The sequence below is a fragment of the Oryx dammah genome, unplaced genomic scaffold (genome assembly GCF_014754425.2).
Source record: "Oryx dammah isolate SB20612 unplaced genomic scaffold, SCBI_Odam_1.1 HiC_scaffold_28, whole genome shotgun sequence".
NCBI classification, from domain to species: domain Eukaryota; kingdom Metazoa; phylum Chordata; class Mammalia; order Artiodactyla; family Bovidae; genus Oryx; species Oryx dammah.
Window position 1 is genome coordinate 53,233,776 of NW_024070212.1, and position 23,755 is coordinate 53,257,530.

Consider the following 23,755-nt stretch of genomic DNA (forward strand, 5'->3'; position numbering starts at 1 on the left):
AGCAGCTTTGCTTTTTGTGTGTTTTGTGTGTGTGTGTGTGTCCACACATCATGCCAGATCCTAGTTCCCTAACCAGGGATCAAGCCCATGCCCCCCTGAAGTAAAGGCATGGTGGCCTACTCACTGAACCACTAGGGAAGTCCAACTTAATAAGTAGCTTTATTTGTAATCAAAAGTTGGCAACAATCCAAATATCCATGAACAGGCAGATAAATAAATTGTGGTACATCCACACAATGGAGTATTACTCAGCAATAAAAAGGAACAAACTATGGCTGTATACCATACCATGGCAAAATCACAGAAATCACTACAGTGTAAGAAATTGTGTTTTTAAAAAAAGTACACACTGTAAGATCCTTTCATGTAAAACTCTAGAAAATGCAAATAAATCTATAGTATAGAAAGGGACTTTCCTAGTGGTCCATTGGTTAAGACCCTGCCTTCGAGTGCAGGGTATGTGAGTTTGATCCCTGGTCAGGGTGCTAAGATCCCATCTGTCTTGCAGCCAAAAAGCAAAAAACATAACAGAGAAACACTACTGAAATAAATTCAATAAAGAGGCTTTAAAAGTGGTCCACATTACAAAAAAAAAAAAATCTTTAAAAAAAAAAAAAAGAAAGAGAGCAGTTTTCTGGGCCTGGGAACTGAGGAAAGAGTGTGTAATGGCAAGATCACAAAGGGTCAAAAAGAAATTTGGGGGAATATTTTCATTATGATGATTGCTTCCCTGAGTAAGTTTCATGAGTGTAGAGGTGTGCCAAAACTTATATCAAATTTTCCAGTTTACTGTATGTCAATTCAATCTCAACAAAGAAATTTCTTTGTTAAAGCGAAAGCCTTTTAATTATCTTATTGCCTTATCGTAGACATGGTTATATTTTCCTTTTATTATATTCAAGGTTGTTTATTAAAAACCATACTCTCCTCGAGTTAGTATACCTTAGTTCTAGTCTCAATTCCCTTACTTAGTGACGGCAGACATATCACTTAATCTCTCTGGGTTTCATTTTCCTTATCTGTAAAATTAGATTAGGCTATTGACTATGCCAAAGCCTTTGACTGTGTGGATCACAATAAACTGTGGAAAATTCTGAAAGAGATGGGAATACCAGACCACCTGACCTGCCTCTTGAAAAATCTGTATGCAGGTCAGGAAGCAACAGTTAGAACTGGACATGGAACAACAGACTGGTTCCAAATAGGAAAAGGAGTATGTCAAGGCTGTATATTGTCACCCTGCTTACTTAACTTATATGCAGAGTACACCATGAGAAACACTGGACTGGAAGAAACACAAGCTGCAATCAAGATTGCCAGGGGAAATATCAATAACCTCAGATATGCAGATGACACCACCCTTATGGCAGAAAGTGAAGAGGAACTAAAAAGCCTCTTGATGAAAGTTAAAGAGGAGAGTGAAAAAGTTGGCTTAAAGCTCAATATTCAGAAAATGAAGATCATGGCATCTGGTCCCATCACTTCATGGCAAACAGATGGGGAAACAGTGGAAACAGTGTCAGATTTTATTTTGGGGGGCTCCAAAATCACTGCAGATGGTGACTGCAGCCATGAAATTAAAAGACGCTTACTCCTTGGAAGAAAAGTTATAATCAACCTAGATAGCATATTGAAAAGCAGAGACATTACTTTGCAGACTAAGGTCCGTCTAGTCAAGGCTATGGTTTTTCCATTGGTCATGTATGGATGTAAGAGTTGGACTGTGAAGGCTGAGCACCAAAGAATTGATGCTTTTGAACTGTGGTGTGGGAGAAGACTCTTGAGAGTCCCTTGGACTGCAAGGAGATCCAACCAGTCCATTCTGAAGGAGATTCTGGGATTTCTTTGGAAGGAATGATGCTAAAGCTGAACTCCAGTACTTTGGCCACCTCACGCGAAGAGTTGACTCATTGGAAAAGACTCTGATGCTGGGAGGGATTGGGGGCAGGAGGAGAAGGGGACGGCCGAGGATGAGATGGCTGGATGGCATCATGGACTCGATGGACGTGAATGAGTGAACTCCAGGAGATGGTGATGGACAGGGAGGCCTGGCATGCTGCGATTCATGAGATCGCAAAGAGTCGGACACGATTGTGCGACTGAACTGAACTGAACTGAAGTTGATATACTGTAGGCTAAATTGATATACTTCCATCTCACTTAATACTTTATACATCTATAGACTAGACAAGATGCCTCAGCTTTTTATCACACTATGTTGTTCTAAAAATTCTATAGTAAATCAAATCACATCTGTGACGGAGAAAATGTTTATTACAAAATTCAACAGTACACCTCTATAATTGTTTAAAATGTTAAAATATGAACTATACACTGAAAAGAGCATAAATTTAAATTTAGATAGACCTACTGTCAAATTCCAGTTGGGCTAACTTGCTATGTAACATGAACAAGTAATTTTATTTCTCTGTGCCTGTACAATATACAACAGCCAAGATATGGAAGCCACTCAAGCATCCATCAATAGATGAATGCATAAAGAAGGTTGGTGTATATATAAATATATCATGGAATATAGACTGAGGTTTGATCCCTGGGTGAAGTGGAGGAGGAAAAAAACAGGTGAGCGAAATTAAGAAATATAAACTTCAACTGCAAAACAAATGAGTAATTGGTATAAAATGTACAATTTGGGGAATAAAGTCAATAACTATGTAATATCTTTGTATGGTAATATATTCTAACTAGACTTATTGTGGTGATTATTTGAAATGTACAGAAACACCAAATCACTATGCTGTGTAACAAGAACTACCATATTGCTGTAGGTCAATTATACTTCAAAAACAAGCCAACAAACAAACATAAAAAAAGAGATCAGATTTGTGGTTACCACAGGTAAGGGATGGAGGTAGAAGGAAATGGATTATAACATAAATGAGGACAAGAATATAATAAACAACATGATAAATATGATTAACACTGCTCTGTGTTATATATACATATACTGGTATTAAAGTAAATTCCTAAGCGTTCTCACCAAAAGGAAAAAAAATGTTTTTCCTGTTTCTTTATATGAGATGAGATATATTCACCAAATTTACTGTGATAATCATTTCATGGTGTATGTTAAGTCAAATAATTATGCTATACACCTTTTAAGTTATATAGTATGATATATCAACTATAGCTCAATAAAACTGGAAGAAAAAACTAAAATATAAAATATACAGAAAAAAAGCACTGGCTTAGACAGACCTAGTTTCATATGCCTGTTGAGCTACCTTGCTGTGTAATATCAGCAAGTAATTTTATTTCCCTATGCCTCAATTTGTCATATGTAAATAAAGAAAATAAATTAAAACTTCATAGAGTTATTGTGAGGATCAGTGAAATAAAAAGGGTAAGATGTCCGGCAGATGACTGTCACATAACAAGTATTTAATAAATGGTAATAACAATGATAAAACAGTGCTTTAAGTTATAAAACTATTTGCATGCTTTAGGTTTTATTTTATTACATGAAAACAATTACCATTTATTAGCATAAATTAAAATAACTATTAATTACCACTTTAAAAAGTATCTCTCACTATAAATTTTAAAAGGCAAGAGTTTGCTTCATCAACATGAATGAGGAAGGTTAGAGAAGACTACTTACTGAATGCCCATCTACGTATGGGGCACATAAAGGAGGAATACATGCTCTATTTCATGTAATCTACATAAATAAACCACAGAAGCAGAAGGCGGAAAGGAGTGCTGGAAGGTAGAGTGGAAAGTACTGCTAAAAAGGAAATGCTCTCTCATAAGGTATTATTTCAGAGGGTTTTAGAGTATTTTAATTCTCAAAACATTTTTCTACACAAAATATCAGTGCATTAGCCAAAGATTTCCCTGGCTAAACTACTTAATAAGTCCCTTTAAAGTGATATATGAATGAACAGACACACAACACTTCAAACACTATGCTGCAAGTTAAATTCCCCCCAAAAAAATTCAGCAACTATTAAACAGAAAAAAATTTCAACTGAAACTAGGATATCTCTTGAAAACTAAGCATTTGAGAGCTTTCATTTGCTTTCCCCTTAGCTCTCTGAGTTAAAATATCTTTCATCATCAGAGAAAGAAAACGCCTAACTGATGAAAAAACTTTAAAAGTGGTGAAATCTGCATACTTCAAGGAAAAGGAGTAAACATGATATAAAGTAGAAGGCTTTATTTCTTACAGTAGTGTTAGATTCACAGTGAAACTGAGTGAAAGTTACTAAAGCTATTTTTTAGAAATTTACATTCTTTACATCTTTTTGGCTGTTCCCCTCAAAGAATGAAAACAGTACAATGCCTTATTTCTTGAGCTACTGACCAAAGTTTAGAACCAGCAAATATATTAAGGCCAACTTCAACTATTAAAGTATCTGCCTGTCAAAATAGGAAAAAAACAAGAAACATAATTTGAGGCAGCCTTCTGAATGAAAAGTTTTCTTTAACTTTCCCTGCTTGCATGCATTTGGTTCCCATTATCCCACTCTCCAAGAACATCTTTTCCTCTTAATAAAATTCCACCTATCCCTGGAGCCAGTTTAGATTTCACCTCCTCTCTAAAGTTTATCTTTAAGTGACCACTCCCCTCTCTGAAGTCCTATAGCAACTGCCTGGACAACACCCTTAGAAATTGTGTGACCTCCAGCCATCTCTTCCACTGCTGTTCTGAAATAGAATTTAAATCTTGGACTGGTAACTATTCATGATGCTCTTAGCAACTGAATTTAGTTTTGAGAGACCACTGTCAGTGAGAAGACCCTAACCACATGCAGCTGTGTATATTTAAATTTAAATTAAACCGAAAAGCAAGTTTATCAGTTGTACTAGTCATTATTTACATGTGGCTAGTGGCTACCATATGGAACAATTACCATAAGGATATATGACATTTCTACCATCCCAAGAAGTACTACTGAATAATGCTGTTCTAAAGGGTAGTAGCCAGGTCCAATGTTTACTTGTATACCCTATAGTTCTTAACATAGTACCTGAATATAGTAGGCACTTCAATATTTAATAAAGACAAATTACTGTACTGGAAGAGAGGGTCCTACAAATGTCTTGTTGAAGTCTTTTAAAAATTTAAACAAATATTTTAAAATTTAGAGCATCTCTCCTCCCAAAAAAGCAATGAGAGAATGAAAAAAAAAAAAAAAAGCATGGAAACAAACGACCACAGTCAAGAAATGATTGCTGCCAGTTGCTTTTATACTTGTTAATTCCACGTTGTGTGTATGTTTCTTACACTCACCTGTTTCACTATCTTGTTACTTGCCTAGACAGTGAAGGCATATTACTTGCGACCTCTGCTCTAAACTCTACGGACATTTAAAAATTATTTTTTATTGAGTAATATAAGAAATAATTTTGATCAGTTTTCTAAAGTTACAGCATACTTACAATTGCATGGCCAGTTTGACACATAATCCTTTCAACATTACAAGTCCTTAAAATAAACTGTTCTTTTTTATACAAATGAAAAGTTCTGAATAAAAAATTTTCGTATGCTGTCTAGTTGGCAATGCCTAATGACTGCCTTTCAAGGAGAGTCTCTCAAATACACATCTTAATAATGCAACTTTTGAAACTAATTTTTTTTAAAGTTTCCTTTGAGGACTACTGAAACTAAGAGGTGCTTATTTTAACTTCACGATAATACCAAAATTCATTTGCTTATACTGATAACAATAGCAGACACACAATAGGTGTTCCTATTGCCTGGAGAATCCCAGGGATGGGGGAGCCTGGTGGGCTGCCGTCTATGGGGTCGCACAGAGTCGGACACGACTGAAGCGACTTAGCAGCAGCAGCAATGACTGAATTAATGAATTCTATCATTGTCTAGATATGAAAAAAAAAATTGCTTTAAGCATCATCAGATAAAAATAAAATGTTAATGTTCAAATAGTGAATTGTGCAATTCTGGTTTTATAACTCCTGAATTCAATGTATATTATTTGTAGGTGTTTTATGGTATCTACATACACAAGATTTAAACAATTATCTACTCTCCTCAGCTTCAGCCACTTCTCATTATCGTACCAGCTCATTAACTGTAACTATAGGAAGCCAAGTTATTAACAGAAAAACAAAAAGTTTCTGTTTACAAAGAGCTGGAATGTGAAATAGTATCCTTTCCTAGTCCAACTTCAATAATTAAGCCTAAAAAGATACCTATTCCAAAGTTGCTTATTGTCAATATCACTCCATTCTCTTTCCACAAGATAGAACAAACAACTGCCTAATTTTTGCTCCTTAATATTAGTTCAAACTAAAAACTGTTTTCTAATTAGTGCAATAATAGTTAAAAGTTTTGACACAAAAAAAGTCATTTGATAGACTTTTAAAAATGAAATTAGATCAATTTCCCATTTACTTCTGAAAAGAAATATATGAACCATTATTCATAAGAAATGAGGAATTTTATTTTGACTTACAGTCTTTCAAATAATACACTCAGAATTAATAAAATTTTTTAAATTACTATAAAAATGCTAGATTTAAATAAGTTCTCAAGTTCAAGTAATTATTCAGCAATCAAAATAATGTCTAAACATAACCAGTAGGTTAAAAAACTATTTCATGCATTTTAAAATATCCTCTGATATATTTTTAAAAAGTAATCTAAAAAGACAGGTCAGCAAACTGGTATTAACAAACACACACAACACAGAATAATAGAAGGAATGCTAAACACACACACACATCCCACTTGCCCCTCTAGTTTTCTAAAGATGGCATTTGAGATTGTCAGCGAAAAAAGAGAACAGCTTCATCTAATTTCAATGACACTAAAAATGCTTAGAATACAGTACAGAATTTCTAGTTAACAATATTGTACAGCATATTAGAAAGTAGTTAAGAGCAGATCTAATGAAAGTTCTTATATGAAAAACGAGTAACTGTGTGATAGTGATGTTAACTAATTTATTATGATAATCATTTAGCAACATATACTGTATCAAATCATTAATGCTGTATACCTAAAACTATTACACCGTTATACAGCAATTATATCTTGATAAAAAACACAATTAAAATTTTTAAACATAAAATTTCTAGGATAAAGCTGTTTTAAGATTTCAACATGAAGAAAAACTGGAAAAATTACTACTAATCATCATATGCTGTCTTCTGCACCTGAGATCAACTAAACTCCAACACTTAAAAGAGAACACAACACATACTGTCCTAAGAGAATGATGGACACAAAACAGCATTTCAAACGCAATCTATTTTTCTGAAAATCTCTGATATATATAAATACACTTTATACATTTTTAATGTATTAAACTTCTAAGACATTAATTATTTACTTCCCTTGAAAACCAATTTACTTAACATTCATTCAGTACAAAGTACTTTAACACTGTCCCGTCAGTGTGAACCAAAACCTCGACTCACTGTAAAAAAAAAAAAAAAAAACACAAAAGAATATTATCTTTAAACAGACGTAATTATTTTCTAAGCAAAACTAAAACATTTCTTTATTCAAATACAAATAAAAATGTTTCCATAATCTACAAGAGACTTTTCTGTTTTCCTTAAATTAAAAATAAAAAAAAAAAAAAAAAAAAATTAAAAATATTAAAATAGGCCTGTGCATTCATTATATAGTACTATTCCACAGAATTTTCTGTGATGATCAAAATGTTCTTTATACCAATGCTGACCCTGTGGCAGTCACTAGCCACATATGGCTACTGAGTACTTAAAATGTAGCTAATGCAATTGAAGAATTAAATTTTAATTTTAATTAATCTAAGTTTTAATAGCTACATATATGACTAGTGGCTACTGTACTGAACAACAGTTACAGTCTATCAAATGATCACAACTAGGTATAATACCTCAGTGTAATACATATTTAAAAAAAGCATTAAAGTAAGCAACCTAAGTGTCCATTAATGGATGAATAAACAAAATATGGTATATACATGCAACAAGAGAATACTATTCACACTTAAAAAGGAAAGAAATTCACACTACAACAAAGATGAACCTTGAGGACATTGTGTGAAGTGAAATAAGCCAAGCACAGAAAGATATACACTGCATACTTCCATTGATACGTCAAATTCAGAAAGACAGAAAGTAGAATTGTTTTTGCCAAGACTTGAAGAAAGATGGTAATGAGAAGTCAGTGCTGAATGGATGTACAATGTCAGCTTTCTAAGGTGAGAAGAGCTCCACAGATGGATGGTGGTGACAGCTGCCCAACACAGTGGATATACTTAATGCCACTGAACCTAAGGCAAACTTAAGAATTATTAAGGTGGCAAATGTCATGTACATTTTACCACAATCAAAACACTTTTTAAAAACATCATAATCTAACCAAATAAGTACTTCTGATAAAATAGCTAACTGGAAATCTATAGAGGATACCGTGCTTCCTACACATGAAAACATCAGATCTGCTGAGAAAAAGCTATAGGAAGCCCATAAGGAATAAAGGTGTATTTCATTAACCCACTAGAGCCAAGAGCTGAGCATTCTGCTTCTTCAGGATCTAGCTGGACGGAGAATATTGTCTCTTTTAAGAAGGCACAAAACTAGACAAAGTCAAGTCAAAGCTGAGTGGTAAAGTACTGTCTGTTTTGCTGTTTGGTTTAATTTGGTTTTACGTACTGGCAATAGAGCTGGCCTTGGGCGAGGCTCATAATGAGCAAGAAAAACAAAACAGAAATACATTCAGTTAACTGTACAGTTATTTTTAACTTTCTTAGAAGATAACATGAATTCTATTTTAGTGAAAGGGCATAATAAAAGTACAGCTCTCAGGTTGTAAAGAGCCTAGCAGGGAAAAACTAGCGTAGGGATGACAATGCTACCACTAATGAGAAATTACTTAGGCGCAAGATAGGAGGATAAAATTAATGTAGGTAACAAAAACAAACAGATCATCCTTTTTCTCACAGATCTATCTGAATGTATTTAGGCCCAAATGCTCCAATCACTAGAAATATTAACACATCACAACAAAATATTTTAGGAAAGTTATTAGATGCTCAAGTGGAAAAGGGTGTATAAAATGAAGGGTGTATAAAAATTTTAAAAATTTGTATATTTAAAACAGTTTGTTACTATATTTGACCCCACAGTCATAAACTAGAAATAAGTGCAGACTAAACTTTAACATAATTTATAGGAATAAATATATTATTCCTTTAAATGATATAAAACAAACAAGTATTTTTTTCAGTGCACTAATGCATTTCACGCACAATGAAACACTTTGCAGGTTGACACGACTGGCCCATTTTAACATAATTTACATAAATATAGAAAATATGATTCAACTTCATTAGTAATAGCTTCTTTAAATTATTTTTAAATTTTGTGTAAATTTTAAATCATGATAAACTCTCCAGAAGTTACATACTACTGCTGCTGGCATCACTAAACCTCTACAGTATTTTTATGTTACAAAAATTCTACAGAGGACTTTGATACTACCATGAATACTGTTAGCTAGTTGGAAACTAAATACTACCTTTATAGTTCTGTTCTCTTGAAAAAAAAATGACAAGCATTTTTAAAATAGCTCTAATAATGTTAACTACTTTTAGGTATACTAAAGAAAAAAATTACAACTTTAAAAGTTAATAAACTAGAATTGTGTACAGGACTAAAATGAAGGGTAGGAATCAGAAGACAACAGTTCATGTTAAAGTAGGCACTGGCTGAGTAAACGTGAACACCTGTAAACTGGGTATAATAATCCCTTCCCATGCCTAACTAAAAGGATTATTTTAAGAATCAACTGAAATAATACATATAAAAGTGCTTTATAACATAAAAATGCTTTACAAACATAGAGTGGTATTGCTATTGTAATATTACTCATATTTTTTCAATGTTTTCCCCTTTATTTTATATGAGATAACATTATAACTAATACTAGCTCCATTTCTATAATTACATTACAGTATAGTCAAATATAGGCTATTCAGCATCTGGCCAACTTCAAAGAAAAGGAAAGGAAAGGTCCACTTTTAAAAAATTTAGTTAAGTGCTTTTCTTTTCAGTTCAGTTCAGTTCAGTCGCTCAGTCGTGTCCAACTCTTTGCGACCCCATGAATCGCAGCATGCCAGGCCTCCCTGTCCATCACCATCTCCCAGAGTTCACTCAGACTCACATCCATCGAGTCAGTGATGCCATCCAGCCATCTCATCCTCTGTTGTCCCCTTCTCCTCCTGCCCCCAATCCCTCCCAGCATCAGAGTCTTTTCCAATGAGTCAACTCTTCGCATGAGGAGGCCACAGTACTGGAGCTTCAGCTTTAGCATCATTCCTTCCAAAGAAATCCCAGGGTTGATCTCCTTCAGAATGGACTGGTTGGATCTCCCTGCAGTCCAAGTGACTCTCAAGAGTCTTCTCCAACACCACAGTTCAAAAGCATCAATTCTTCGGCACTCAGCCTTCTTCACAGTCCAACTCTCACATCCATACATGACCATAGGGAAAACCATAGCCTTGACTAGACGGACTTTAGTCGGCAAAGTAATGTCTCTGCTTTTGAATATACTATCTAGTTTGGTTATAACTTTTCTTCCAAGGAGTAAGCGTCTTTTAATTTCATGGCTGCAGTCACCATCTGCAGTGATTTTGGAGCCCCCAAAAATAAAATCTGACACCGTTTCCACTGTTTCCCCATCTATTTCCCATGAAGTGTTGGGACCAGATGTCATGATCTTCGTTTTCTGAATGTTGAGCTTTAAGCCAACTTTTTCACTCTCCTCTTTCCTTTCATCAAGAGGCTCTTTAGTTCCTCTTCACTTTCTACCATAAGGGTGGTGTCATCTGCATATGTGAGGTTACTGATATTTCTCCCGGCTTTTCTTTTAGGGATTTGGTAAGTAATAATTTTACCTTAGATCTGATACTTAATATTTCTAGTCCTTAAAAGGACAAGCCAAAACTAACTGTAGAATTTTGTACAGAGTTTTATGAGGTTTTAACACAATGAAAACACACGCCAGAAAAAAAATTATAGTAAAAAGAACTTTCTTGATGCTGGAGTGAGTGCAAAGACAAGGTCTCCAAAGCAGTAAAATGAAAAGTCAATTATGCTGACAAATAAGCAACAGACAATTGGACATTTACTATAACTTACACATCAAAGCTCAAGTATATTCAATTAGAGTTGGCATTACTTATTAAAAATCAGAAGTCTATTACCACAAGTCTGGTTTTTCAATGCTGAAATGTACAAGACCATTTTGGAATTTGAACTATATAATCTTAGTTCAAATTTACAAAAAGTCTTCTGGAAAAGGACAAGATAAGAATCTGAACTCTCTGAAGGTAAGAATCTGAAATCTCTGAACTGTTTTACTGCTCAATATTTACAATGCGGATTCTTTGCATGACAAGGAAATAGATTCTCAAATGAAAGCTTAATCCTGGAAGTTCATCATTTATCTATGATTTCTTTTATTATCCTTACACACCATACTTCAGCATACTGATACTTTAAGACAATCATGGAAACACATACACCTTTTAGACAGCTATCCACATTATATTCTACATGAAGCAAAAGAGGGAAGAAAAGGGAAAACAACCTATGAAGTATGATCAGTTCTCTAGAGCTCTTAGGCCCAACTTCAGTCAGCCTGTCAACCACGAAACTTAAATATTTAAAGAAAAATGAAGTAATCCTAAAATATAAACTTCCAAGGGAAAGATTACTATATACCAGGAACTTTATGTAAATCATTCAAAAAAAACACATCAGGGAAATGCACATCAAAACCACAATGAGATATTACTTAACATCTGTCAGAATGGCTAGCAACAAAAACAACACAAATAACAAAAAGAAAAATACTGTATAATATCCCCTACTGCAGAATCTAAAAAAAAAAGAAAAAAGATACAAATGAACTTATTTATAAAACGGAAGCAGACTCACAGACTTAGAGGAGGAAATTATAGTTACCAGAGGTGAAGGGTGGGGGTAGGTGAAGCATAATTTGGGAGTTTCCGATTGACATGTATATACACTGCTGTATTTAAAATGGATAACCATCAAGGACCTGCTGTATAGTACAGGAACTCCCCTCAGTATTATGTAACAACCTAACTGGGAAAACAATGTGAAAAGAATAAATACATGTATTATATAACTGACTCACTTTGCTGTACACCTGAAACTAACACAACATTGTTAATCGACTATGCTTCCACATGAAATAAAAAGTTAAAATAAACAAACGTTGGTGAGGATACGGAGAAAAGAGGATGTTCTTAAACTGTTGCTAAGAGTGTAAATTGGCGCAGCCACTGCAGAAAACAGTTTTCTCAAAAAAACTAAAAATAGAACTACACAGGACCCAGTAATTCTACTCCTGGGTATATATCAAAAAAAACCGCAAAAGATTCAAAAAGATGCATGAATCCCAATGTTCATAGCAGCATTATTTATAGTTGCCAGGTTATGGAAGCTGCTGCTGCTGCTGCTAAGTCGCTTTAGTCGTGTCCAACTCTGTGCGACCCCATAGACGGCAGCCCACCAGGCTCCGCCATCCCTGGGATTCTCCAAGCAAGAAAACTGGAGTGGGTTGCCCTTTCCTTCTCCAATGCATGAAAGTGAAAAGTGAAAGTGAAGTCACTCAGTCATGTCCGACTCTTAGCGATCCCATGGACTGCAGCCTACCAGGCTCCTCCGTCTATGGGATTTTCCAGGCAAGAGTACTGGAGTGGGGTTTATGGAAGCTATCTAAGTGTCTAAGTGTCCACCCACAGATGAATGGATAAAGAACACACACACACACAGAGGAATACCACTCAGCCATAAAAAAGAATGAAATTTTACCATCTGCAGCAACATGGATGGACTTGAAGGGTGTTATGCTACGTGAAATAAGCCAGACACTGTATGGTGTCATTTATGTGTAGAATCTAAAAAATATAACAAACTAGTGAATATAACAAAAAAGAAGCAGACTCACTGATAGAACTAGTGCTTACCAGTAGGGAGAGGGGTGGAGGTAGGGGCAATACAGAAGTAGGGGATTAAGAGGTACAAAAAAGGATATAGTGTACAACGCAGGGAATACAGTCAATATTTTATAATAAAAAGCTATGGTTTTTCCAGTAGTCATGTATGGATGTGAGAGTTGGACTATAAAGAAAGCTGAGTGCCAAAGAATTGATGCTTTTGAACTGTAGTGCTGAAGAAGACTCTTGAGAGTCCCTTGGACTGCAAAGAGATCCAACCAGTCCATTCTAAAGGAGATCAGTCCTGAATATTCATTGGAAGGACTGATGCTGAAGCTGCAACTCCAATACTTTGGCCACCTGATTCGAAGAACTGACTCCTTGGAAAAAGATCCTGATGCTGGGAAATACTGAAGGCAGGAGGAGAAGGGGATGACAGAGGATGAGCTGGTTAGATGGCATCACCGAGACTCGATGGACATGAGTTTGAACAAGCTCCAGGAGTTGGTGATGGACAGGGAATCCTGGCGTGCTGCAGTCCACGGGGTTGCAAAGAGTTGGACACAACTGAGCAACTGAACTGAACTGATAAATGTAGTATAACCTTTAAAAATTGTGAATCACTATACTGTACACTGTAACTTACACAATGGGTTCCCCAGGTGGCTCACTGGTAAAGAATTCGTCTGCCAAGCAGGAGACATGGGTTCCATCCCCAGGTCGGGAAGATCCCCTAGAGAAGGACATGGCAACACACTCCAGTATTCTTGCCTGGGAAATCCCACGGAAAGAGGAGCCTGCTTCCTCTGTCCTATGGAAATCCTGAATTCCTCAAGAATTTAGGATTACTATGTAATCCCAAAATAATTTAGGGTCCCTAAATTACTGTGTACATGCTCAGTGGCTCAGTCGTGTCCAACTCTTTTGTGACCCCAAGGACTATAGCCTGCCAGCCTCCTCTGTCGATGAGATTTCCCAGGCAAGAATACGAGAACTTCTCCAGTATTCCTCCTCCAGAGGATCTTCCTCCTCCAGAGGATCTTCCCGACCCTCCAGCCACTCGCTCCTCCAGAGGATGTTCCCGACCCAGGGACTGAACCCGTGCCTCCTGTGACTCCTACTTGGGCAAGTGAATTGTTTACTACTGAGCCACTTGGGAAGACCAAATTACTACGACTGAAGGTAATGAACTTAAAATTATATACTGGTCAAGTGGCTCCACCTAAAAAAAACAACAACATAATGCAGTTCTATTCCCTCATAAATACCACAGAAAAATAGAAGAAAAAAAAAGTTTAAAGTAATACACTTAAAATTTGGGGACTTTTAGGCAAAAGACTGATATTTATTCAACAAACTTTAATAAATAGCTACTATGTACAAGCTGCTCTGCTCAAGACAAAAGGGTAAAGATGAAGACAGGATATATAGTTCTTTTCATCAAAGATTTTAAGCATTCAACACAGGAGAGAAGATGAGGTAGGATACAAACAACTATAGTGGAATACAATGTATGGTAAAAGTCATGAGATAGAAAATAGCCTACTTAAGTTTTGAGGAGACATTATACATGACTAGGGGAATACAAGGGAAAAAATTAAAAACCTGATTTAAACCAGGTCCTAAAGAAGCATTCCAGTTGATAAAATGTAACAATACAGACAGAGAATATAGGTGAGAAAAAAATCGCTAATCACAGTATGCCTAAAAAATAGGTTGTCTGCATGAAAAGCATTAAGAATTAAAAGGTATTTTGAGGCCACAACAATGACAGCTTTCAGTGCTGAGCTAAGGAATTAGGACTACATCTCACAAGCAGTCAGGAGTCCCTGAATGCTGCAGACAACTTCTCAATCTAGCAGTTGTACACAGTCTAAACAAAAACAGAATGAGACTGAAGAGGTAGAGGTGGAATACCAAGACATCGTAATCCAATCCAAACGATAAAGAGAGTCCAAACTTAGATAGTGGCAAAGTGATGAATGAATTCACTTTACGTAAGGAGAAGAATCAACTCAATAGGCTGAGACAGCAGTCAAGTAAAAGTGACCAGTAGATTTTTTTAGTTTGGTCAACCAGGGAAAGAATGATCACCTTTAGGGATAAAGAGAAATCAGATGTAGTAACTGGTCACAGAATTAGTCATAGACATCATTTATCATGCATTTGTTTATGTAAGCATATATTAACTATAAGCCATATGTCAGGTGCTAGGGACAGAAAATTGAGTAAGATTTAATTCTTATCCTGAAACAGAGATACACATATAATTTAACAATTGGATACAAATCCAATTGCCATATTGGAACATATATTCAATTACAAGAGTTGCAAAATAGGAAGCAGGCTAATTTGCCAATGGATCAAAATGCTACATGATTAATCAGTAAATTTACTTATTTATCAAAAATGTACCTTAAGTTATAAATTTTTCTTGATTATATCATATAAATATATTTATATATTCAACAAATGCATTTTTCTTAGTGGAATTTCAAGGAGTGCTCAATTTGTCAAAAAGTTTTTCAGGCAGACCATCAATAAATTTAACTAAAATGAAAATTAATTTTTTCATCAAAAGATACCATAGAAATGACAAGAACTGTATTTAGTATTCTAGATCTCTAAATACCAATAAATCCTGCAAGAGAAGACTATTTTCTATTTATATTCAATATTAATCTGATCAACTACAGCACTTTATTGCCAAGCTATGCATATAACTGAATAACCAATTCAGGAAAATGTAAATCAAGACCTAAATCAAGACCATGATAAGATCACATTTTTCACTTTCCTCATCTGCAAAACATTAAGACAATACCAAATGTCAGAGAAGGTGGATATGCAAAGGATCTTTTATCTATTATATGCTGACATGAATATAAATTGGCCCAACCACACTGAAGTTGGGCATTACCATGTGAACTAACAATTCTACATGTTGCTGCTGCTGCTGCTGCTAAGTTGCTTCAGTCGTGTCCGACTCTGTGCGACCCCATAGACGGCAGCCCACCAGGCTCCCCAGTCCCTGGGATTCTCCAAGCAAGAACACTGGAGTGGGTTGCCAATGCCTTCTCCAATGCATGAAAGTGAAAAGTGAAAGTGAAGTCGCTCAGTCGTGTCTGACTCTTAGCGACCCCATGGACTGCAGCCTACTAGGCTCCTCCATCCATGGGATTTTCCAGGCAAGAGTACTGGAGTGGGGTGCCAATGTTGGTGTATAATTAATAGAAATTCATATATATGAAAGAAGAAAATATGCACAGAACATCCATCATTGTTCACAATTACAAAAACCATAAAATAAACACCCAATAAGGAAGAATAAGTGGATAAATATCCAAATATCCCATAAGGGGAGAGCTGAATATTTTACTCATTGAAATGTTACACAGCAAATACAATATGGTTAAATCAGCAATATAAGTGAAAAATCAAGTTTGGAGAGACTATAAACAACTCAATAAGAGATACAACTTTTAGAATTATATATCGAAGAAAACTGAATTCAAAGAGAATGAACACAGAACTCAACATGATGGTTACTGTGGATGACAAGAAAGTGGAGGTAGGGGAATGGAATAAAGAAAAACCATGTGTGGGTTAAGATCCTAGCTTTGTGGGGGAGTTAGGGAGTGTGTAGTGATTCCTGGGTGTTTATTACAATATATATAGATGGATGATTAATCGAACCCAGTGTACCTAAGGTTTAATAAAAAGAAAAATAAAATCTGAAAATTTAATGAAATTTGTTCAATGAAAATTCTGAAACAGACAAAAGAAGCACCCCTTTAGAGAATTACTACACAAACAACTATAGCAAAGGGAAAACAATATGATTAATTGTAAAATACATAATTTCAGCATACATATTGGGTTATAAGTATATTTTCTGTAATCTAAAATAAATTCTCAATTCTATAATCACAACATTCCAATAAATTAAGATGTTTGTAAGCCAGAGCAATAAAGCTTCAACCAATTATAAAAACTAAACATTGCCAAGTTCCTAAAATAGACAAATTCTTATAATAATGGTATATATTATATAATTCTTATCTATCAGTTCATCTCTATAACATGACATCAACATTTAGATGTTGATGTCTAAATGATGTTACCTTCAGATATTACCTTCAGATCTAAGGTATTTATCATCATCACCAAATACACTCCTCAGGCTTTCCTGTTCTTCATTTTTAACAGATAATAGTTATGTATATACTGTTAGAAAAAATTAATGTTTCTGAGATTGTGAAAAACTAAATGTGACAAGAGAGATAGCTTCAAATAAGATTTCACTAGATAAAATTAAGGGAATCTAGACATGTATCAAAATAAATGTTCCCTATTTCCGCTTTTCTAAGACATTAGAAGCTTACTTTTCCATTAGTATATTTTTTTTCCAGTCAAGATTTTACCTATCTTTTTAAAGCTTTTAACTAGTTTTAACTTTCTTTGTTGCCAAGTTTGAACTCTGCTGTATTAAATGTCACACGATTTTGTCATACTCTAGAGTAAAATGGGTTTCTGAAAAACAGTAGACACTTGACAATTGTTTAACACAGAACACAATACTAGAAAATGATGCAAAATTAACTACTCTATTCACATATCATATACGCGTCTGGAAGTAACATTATTTTAAGTGATATTCATCTCTACAAACTATCACTCCACTCTTTCCATTTGTTTAAAAGTAGACAGAGAGGAACGACCTGATAAAAGGCATGAAAATTTACTGTTGCCAAATTTAAAAAGCAGAGAGTAGAGCCCAAGGAATCAGATGCAAAGCCCTGGGGCCAACAGAAAACACCTGGAAAGTGCCCTTCAGTTCAGTTCAGTTCAGTCGGTCAGTCGTGTCCGACTCTTTGCGACCCCATGAATTGCAGCATGCCAGGCCTCCCTGTCCAGACATTCCCCTCCTCAACACTGATAACAGGACTTCCCTGGTGACTCTGTGGATAAGAATCCGTCTGTCAATGAAGGGGATATGGGTTGGATCCCTAGTCTGTGAGGATCCCACATGGTGTGGAGCGACTAAGCCCATGCACCATAACCACTGAGCCCACGTGCTACAACTACTGTAGTCCGTGCACCAGAGTCTGTGCTCCACACACCACCACGCCTCCACTCACAGCAACCGGAGAACGCTCTTGCAGAGCAATGAAGACCCAGCGCAGCCAAAAATAAACACATAAAACCTTAAAACAATTCTAAAAATACATTGATCATTTGTGAATAGCAGGAGCTGTAAGGAGACTAGAACTAATCTCTATTGTACTAATTAGAAACAATAAGAAAACATGACCATTTTAGAGCTATCATTTTATAATACTAGTTTCAGCACAAAGACTCAAAATCAAAACATTTTGAGACAAAAACAGTTAATAAAACTAATTAGATCCATTTATCGAGAAATAGTGGCAATTTTTAACTTAGTTATTTCTGTCTTAAAACTCTGTGAACCTCATTTCTCTGTAAATTTCTTAGTAAGTAATATAGGATATAGAAGGAAGAAAAAATAACAAATCAGTATGTTGTATACCTTAAAATTACACATTGTGTGTCAAATATCTCTCCCTCTCTTTTTTTAATAAAAGGGAGGAAAAAGAGGAAATGAACTCAAAATGCCCTGGGACTCATACGTTGGAAAAGTTTGTCAGTTAACTGACTTGATAGATCTATGAGACTATGAGTACATTTTATTTTCTTTGTGCTTTTCTGCATTTTCCTGATTTTCTAGAATAAACCTGTATTACATTGATAACTTGGAAAAAGCTGTGAAACTTGTCTTACCCATGTGCCTACATTCTCATACTACATTCCTCCAACTCACACTAAAGTCTTAATCCTCACAACACAGACACTGTCTACTTTTCAGTATCACTGCAAAATAGATGTCACCTCGTAATTTCCCATCAAATGAGTAAAATAAGAGGGTGCTTTATGTAGATTTAACATAACTAGTGCAGAAATCCTTTTGAACTTTTTAAGGGAATATTCTGGGGACAAGGGATTAGCTATGTAAATTAAAGAAAACTAAGTAATCATAAGCAACTTCTAACAGTCAAGACATTTCTCATCCTAGGTGACAAACTGAGCCTTAGTATCAATGTTCTGAGTACTTAGTGCCAAATGCATAGCCTGGTTACATAGCTTAAATTTTTAAAGCAAAGTTTATCTTATGGACAGTCTACAGAGAAATATGAAATTTTTTGGAAAGTTTTGACCAAACATTTGACAACTTTCATCAGAAACAGTAATTGTTAAAAGAAGAAAACCTGCAAAAAAAGGTTATTTGTACTGTTATTCTTTATAGAATGTTACACCTTATTTGCAGTAATAAAGTACTGTTAAATGACCTAACCAAATGTGGAAATCACTTTTCCTGTTATAAAGAGAAGTTTATGTTAAAGTTAGCTTTGTTTAACTATATTCTGGGCCAATTTTTAGAAAGTTCACATATTTACAACATCAGAATACAAAACATTTATTTATGGGTCCACATATTACAAATGGTATAGTGGGAAAGATATAAATCCAAACTCAAACTCAAGACTTACAGTGTGAACATGAATGACTTACTATTTCTGAACTTAAGTTTCCTGATCTGTAAAATGGAAATAACAACATTAACTTTACTGGATGGTTTTCAAGATTATATAAAGTACACAGGGTACCAAGTACAATGTATGACATAGTGCAGATAATCAAGACATGTTTTTGTACTTTCCTGTAGAAAGTGAAAGCCATATCCTGTCATCTTTATTCCCTCTGATATACCTTTGGGAGCTACTCAATAAATGTTTCTTGAAATGAATCCCTGTAATTTAAGACTAATTAACTCAACCTTCCACTTAAGCAAGTCACCTCTACCTAAACAAATTCTGCTGAGAAGGGAACTTAAGATCCCCAACACTTTATTAACCATTCTGATGAAGATGAATTTCCAATAATCAACCAGGTAATTTTATTAGTATGCTACTCAATATTTGAGTCTGCACTCTACAAAATTACTGTCGTAGCCAACATTTTCATTTTGAGATTCTTTATATAGTTTTCATCAATTCAGTTTTCATGGTATTAAACTTTAATTTCTTTGGCTTCACAAAAGTATCTCACTAATTTTCCCACTACACTTCAAATAAAAAACAAGGGAACAGGACATAAGTTAATTATAAGAGATAATTAATTAGAAATTGCCAACTAAGTTTATATTTTTTAACAGCCTATTTTTGTTTTTACCACAGCAAATATTCTTCCTTACACATTAAAGCCTCCAGCCATCAAAGTTTGTGTATACTTTATTAATGATTCCTTGCTGAATAAGCCTCCTAAATGACTAACAAGAGTGAGAAACATTACATTATACATAAATATTACAGTAATTAACAAGACTGGTTTCAGGTTTTCTGTGTCTTTTCATAACCAAAAGTTATTGGTTTCATCTCAAGTAGTAAAGTATTTCAAATTCTGCAATATAATTTGAAAAATAAATTATTAAAAGTTGGATATACAATATTTCTAAATAAATATCAAGTTCATTAAAAGAGGCTGTAACATGTAACTTTCAGTCAGATAAGATAAGGGAAAGTAACAGTTTTCAACTAAACAATTTAAAATTTTGCTACACAAATTACTATTTAAATACTTAAAATCTGTACAGCAGAAAAGCATTCAGAACCTCACATTAAACAACTTTTCAATTTAAATAAATTCAAACAACTTCGAAGGTTTTTAAAATTGGTTCTCCAAACAAGTTTGATAAATACTTGGTTACTATATTCTAGCTTTATAACCCAATGAAATAATAGAATGTCTGAACAGATGCATAATACTTGTGAAGCAAATTTTATCATGGTTTATCTTGAGTGCTGATATAAATACTATTCTCAATTATTTTAATAAACATGATAAAGTTCAAATGCAATAACTTTTATTAGAACTAAGAGTCAAGTATACCAAGAAAAATGCCCTGGCTATTCATGACAACCTATCAGTAACACTTAATAGAAACTATGCTTTTTCTGGAGGGAGTTATATTTTAGTTTATTTAAAAGTTTAGCTTTAGATTGGATGTTCCCCTAGTTTGGTCCCATTTTTAAAATACTCATGTTTAAATATTCCTATTTATTTAACATGCTTCCTTGTTACTGTAAAAAACGGTCTTATCAAAAGTTCCTACATCTTATATTTTAATATACATGAAAATATACTTCCACACTCAGTGCCAAAGTAAGAATCTTTTACGTCAACTTTCTATAAATACAAATAAGGATACCAAATACTTTATGATTCTGAAGCCACTCTACTCAAAGAAAATTCTCCTGTCATTTTCAAGGTTTTTTTCAGTCATTAGTATGCCTTTCATATTTCAAGACTAGATAATGGAAAGCGTTTCCAATGTGCCTCAAACTTCAATTCAAAAGCTCATGTAAAGTAATAAAACAAATTCCATTCATTTAGCAAACTGGCATGTTGTAAGACCTCCTTAGAAAAAGCTAAGAGTAATTAGAACACTATACAGCAACATGTTCAATAATATGAAATTCAGCTGTGCTTTTCTAAAGGATGCCAAATTCACAAAAGTGCATTGATACACCTTATTGAAATTTCTATTTTTATGGAGGAAATATCAAGTATTACAACAGTGCCATCAAGCTTACATCTAAATGCACAATGAACCAACTAATACAGGATTTTACCAAAAAATATATTTAAAGAGCAAAAAACGTAGAAGCAACTGAAATCTGAAATCAAGAATCAATCCTTCAGAGTGCCTAGACTAAGCCTTCTCAAAAAAATTAATTGCCCAGCGCACACACACACACACACACACACACACAAAATCAGTGTTTAACTGGGCTATTTTTTTCTTCTCTTTATTTCCATCTCAATCTTCAAGTAGCTAGAAAACGACTATATTTAAACAAACCAAAATAAGTTTAAGTCAGAGAACAAGCACATGAAACTTTAATCCAGATGTAAACATCTCTGGTACACTCCAAAGTAAAAAAATAAACTTTACAAAGGTAGCGCACATCATAGAGATCTAAAAACAAAAATCATGCCTACATCATCAAATATTTAGCTGGAAAATGGAAAGAATAATATTGCTACTCAACGTGGACTTAACTAATTAAGAGATCTATTTTGTTCTCATCTTCTGCAAGCATGTGGTGCCCAACATTTTCCCTGAGTCGACTGCTTTGCCCTTTGTAAACAACTTCTGTAGCTCTTTTTCTGGTATTCAAACAGGAGGGAAAATGAAAGCCTGAAAAGCATCAGCATCAGGGCTTCCGGATCTGAGCAGGGAAGTAGTTGAGGAGACCTGTATCTATCCGTTTTTAAAAAAAAAAAAAAAAGAGAGAGAGAGAGAGTAGCCCGCAAGATAAAAGAAAAAAAATCTAGTCACCTGAAGAGGGCTGGTGAAATGAAGCAAGCATTTGGTGAGATACTTTCCCCCCCCTCCCTTTTTTTTTTTTTTTTTCTTCTCCTTAAAAAAAGAAAAAAAAAACTTGTCTGGGGGCTGGAAGTTATGGGGGCGCTCTTTGTGCGGAGTCGGAGGGGAAGGGGAGGGACGAGAAAACAGCTTGGGAGTCATTCAAAGGAGTTTAAGGAGCGGTGTTCGAGGGAAAGGCGGGGCGGGGCCCGGCCAAGAGGAGGGAGGGGGCGCCAGGGGTGTCCGCGGGCGGCTCTGACACTAACAAGGGGGCAGCGGGCTGGCCGCCCCCGCAACGGGTGAGAGCGGAATTCGGCCGCAAGATGGGGTCCCTCTGGTGGGTAGAGTCGAATTAAAGCGGTGGCAGGCCAGGGCTCCGGCGGGGCCAGAGGTTCTGGCTTCAGAAGGAAGCGGCTCCCGAGTGACATCCCCGAGTTTCCGCACTTAGCGGGCTAGGGGCGCGGCGGCCACACGGCTCCGCACGGCCCCCTACCCGGAGCCAGACCCTCCTCCCTCCCTCTCTCCTCCGCCGCCGCCTCGCGCCCGGGCCGCGGCCCTTACCTGCAGCTCGGTGAGCACAATTTCCCCCTGTTCGGGGTTGGACGCCATTGCGATCCGCTCTGAACTCCGCACCTGGACGCAGCCGCTGCCGGCGAAGGGAGAAGGCGGGACGGGATCAGGGGTGGGGGGTGAGGAACGGGGAGAGAAAGAAAAAACCTAGGGATTCATGGAGGCGCAGCCCCTGCTGGAGGCGCGGCTTAGGTTCATGGAGAGCGGCGGGGAGCGAGGGTACTCGTAGCGGGCTCCCCCTCGCCGCCCGCCGCCGCCGCCGCCGCCGCCGCTCGCTCGCTCGCCCGCTCGTCTGCGCCGGACTCCTTTGCTCAGTCGCTGCCTCTGGGCGACGCCAGGAGCCGCCTTGAGCCTCTCGGTGCAGGGCGGTGCGGCCGCGGCGGCAGCTCCTCCTGTCGCACCATTTGGCTGTCACCTCGTCGCAAAAGCGGCCTCACTTGGCGGCAGCCAGGTCACGTGACGGCCACGGCCACCGCCTCCCGCCGGGCTGGGTAGGTGGGGCGTAGGGACCCCAAGGGCGGGATGGCTTCCGACGCGACTCCGCGGCAGGGACTGCCATTGGACCCTGTCGGGGTGAAAAGGAGGGGAACGGACTTGGGCTCGCGTCTCCTGGGAGGCGGGAAATGGAAGAAGAAAACACACGCCCGCTTTCCTGCTGCGTTTAACGGCCCTGCGGAGAACGCTGGAAGTCGGGAGCCTACTCCTTTTCTTTTCGCCAGGCCCCTTTCTCTTTTCTAGCCCAAGTTTAGGCCTAACGCAAAGGGACCCCTTTCTAATCTCCACA

At 36.4% G+C, this 23,755-nt stretch overlaps 1 protein-coding gene and 1 long non-coding RNA gene across 2 annotated transcripts in view; both read right to left on the minus strand.

The window, feature by feature from the left end:
• Positions 1 to 23,400, minus strand: part of PKN2 (protein kinase N2) — a 161,728-nt gene extending 138,328 nt beyond the window's left edge. The window contains exon 1 of the mRNA XM_040232372.1: positions 22,963 to 23,400. Coding sequence (XP_040088306.1) covers positions 22,963 to 23,010 — 48 coding nt within the window. The 5' untranslated portion in view covers positions 23,011 to 23,400. The remainder of the gene's footprint in view (positions 1 to 22,962) is intronic.
• On the minus strand, positions 582 to 18,957 carry LOC120856899. Its single transcript, XR_005719510.1, has 4 exons — positions 18,946 to 18,957; positions 11,339 to 11,345; positions 6,286 to 6,291; positions 582 to 822 (listed from the first exon to the last, which is right to left on the minus strand). It is a non-coding gene; the product is annotated as an uncharacterized LOC120856899 (long non-coding RNA).
• Positions 23,401 to 23,755: the final 355 nt, after the last annotated feature.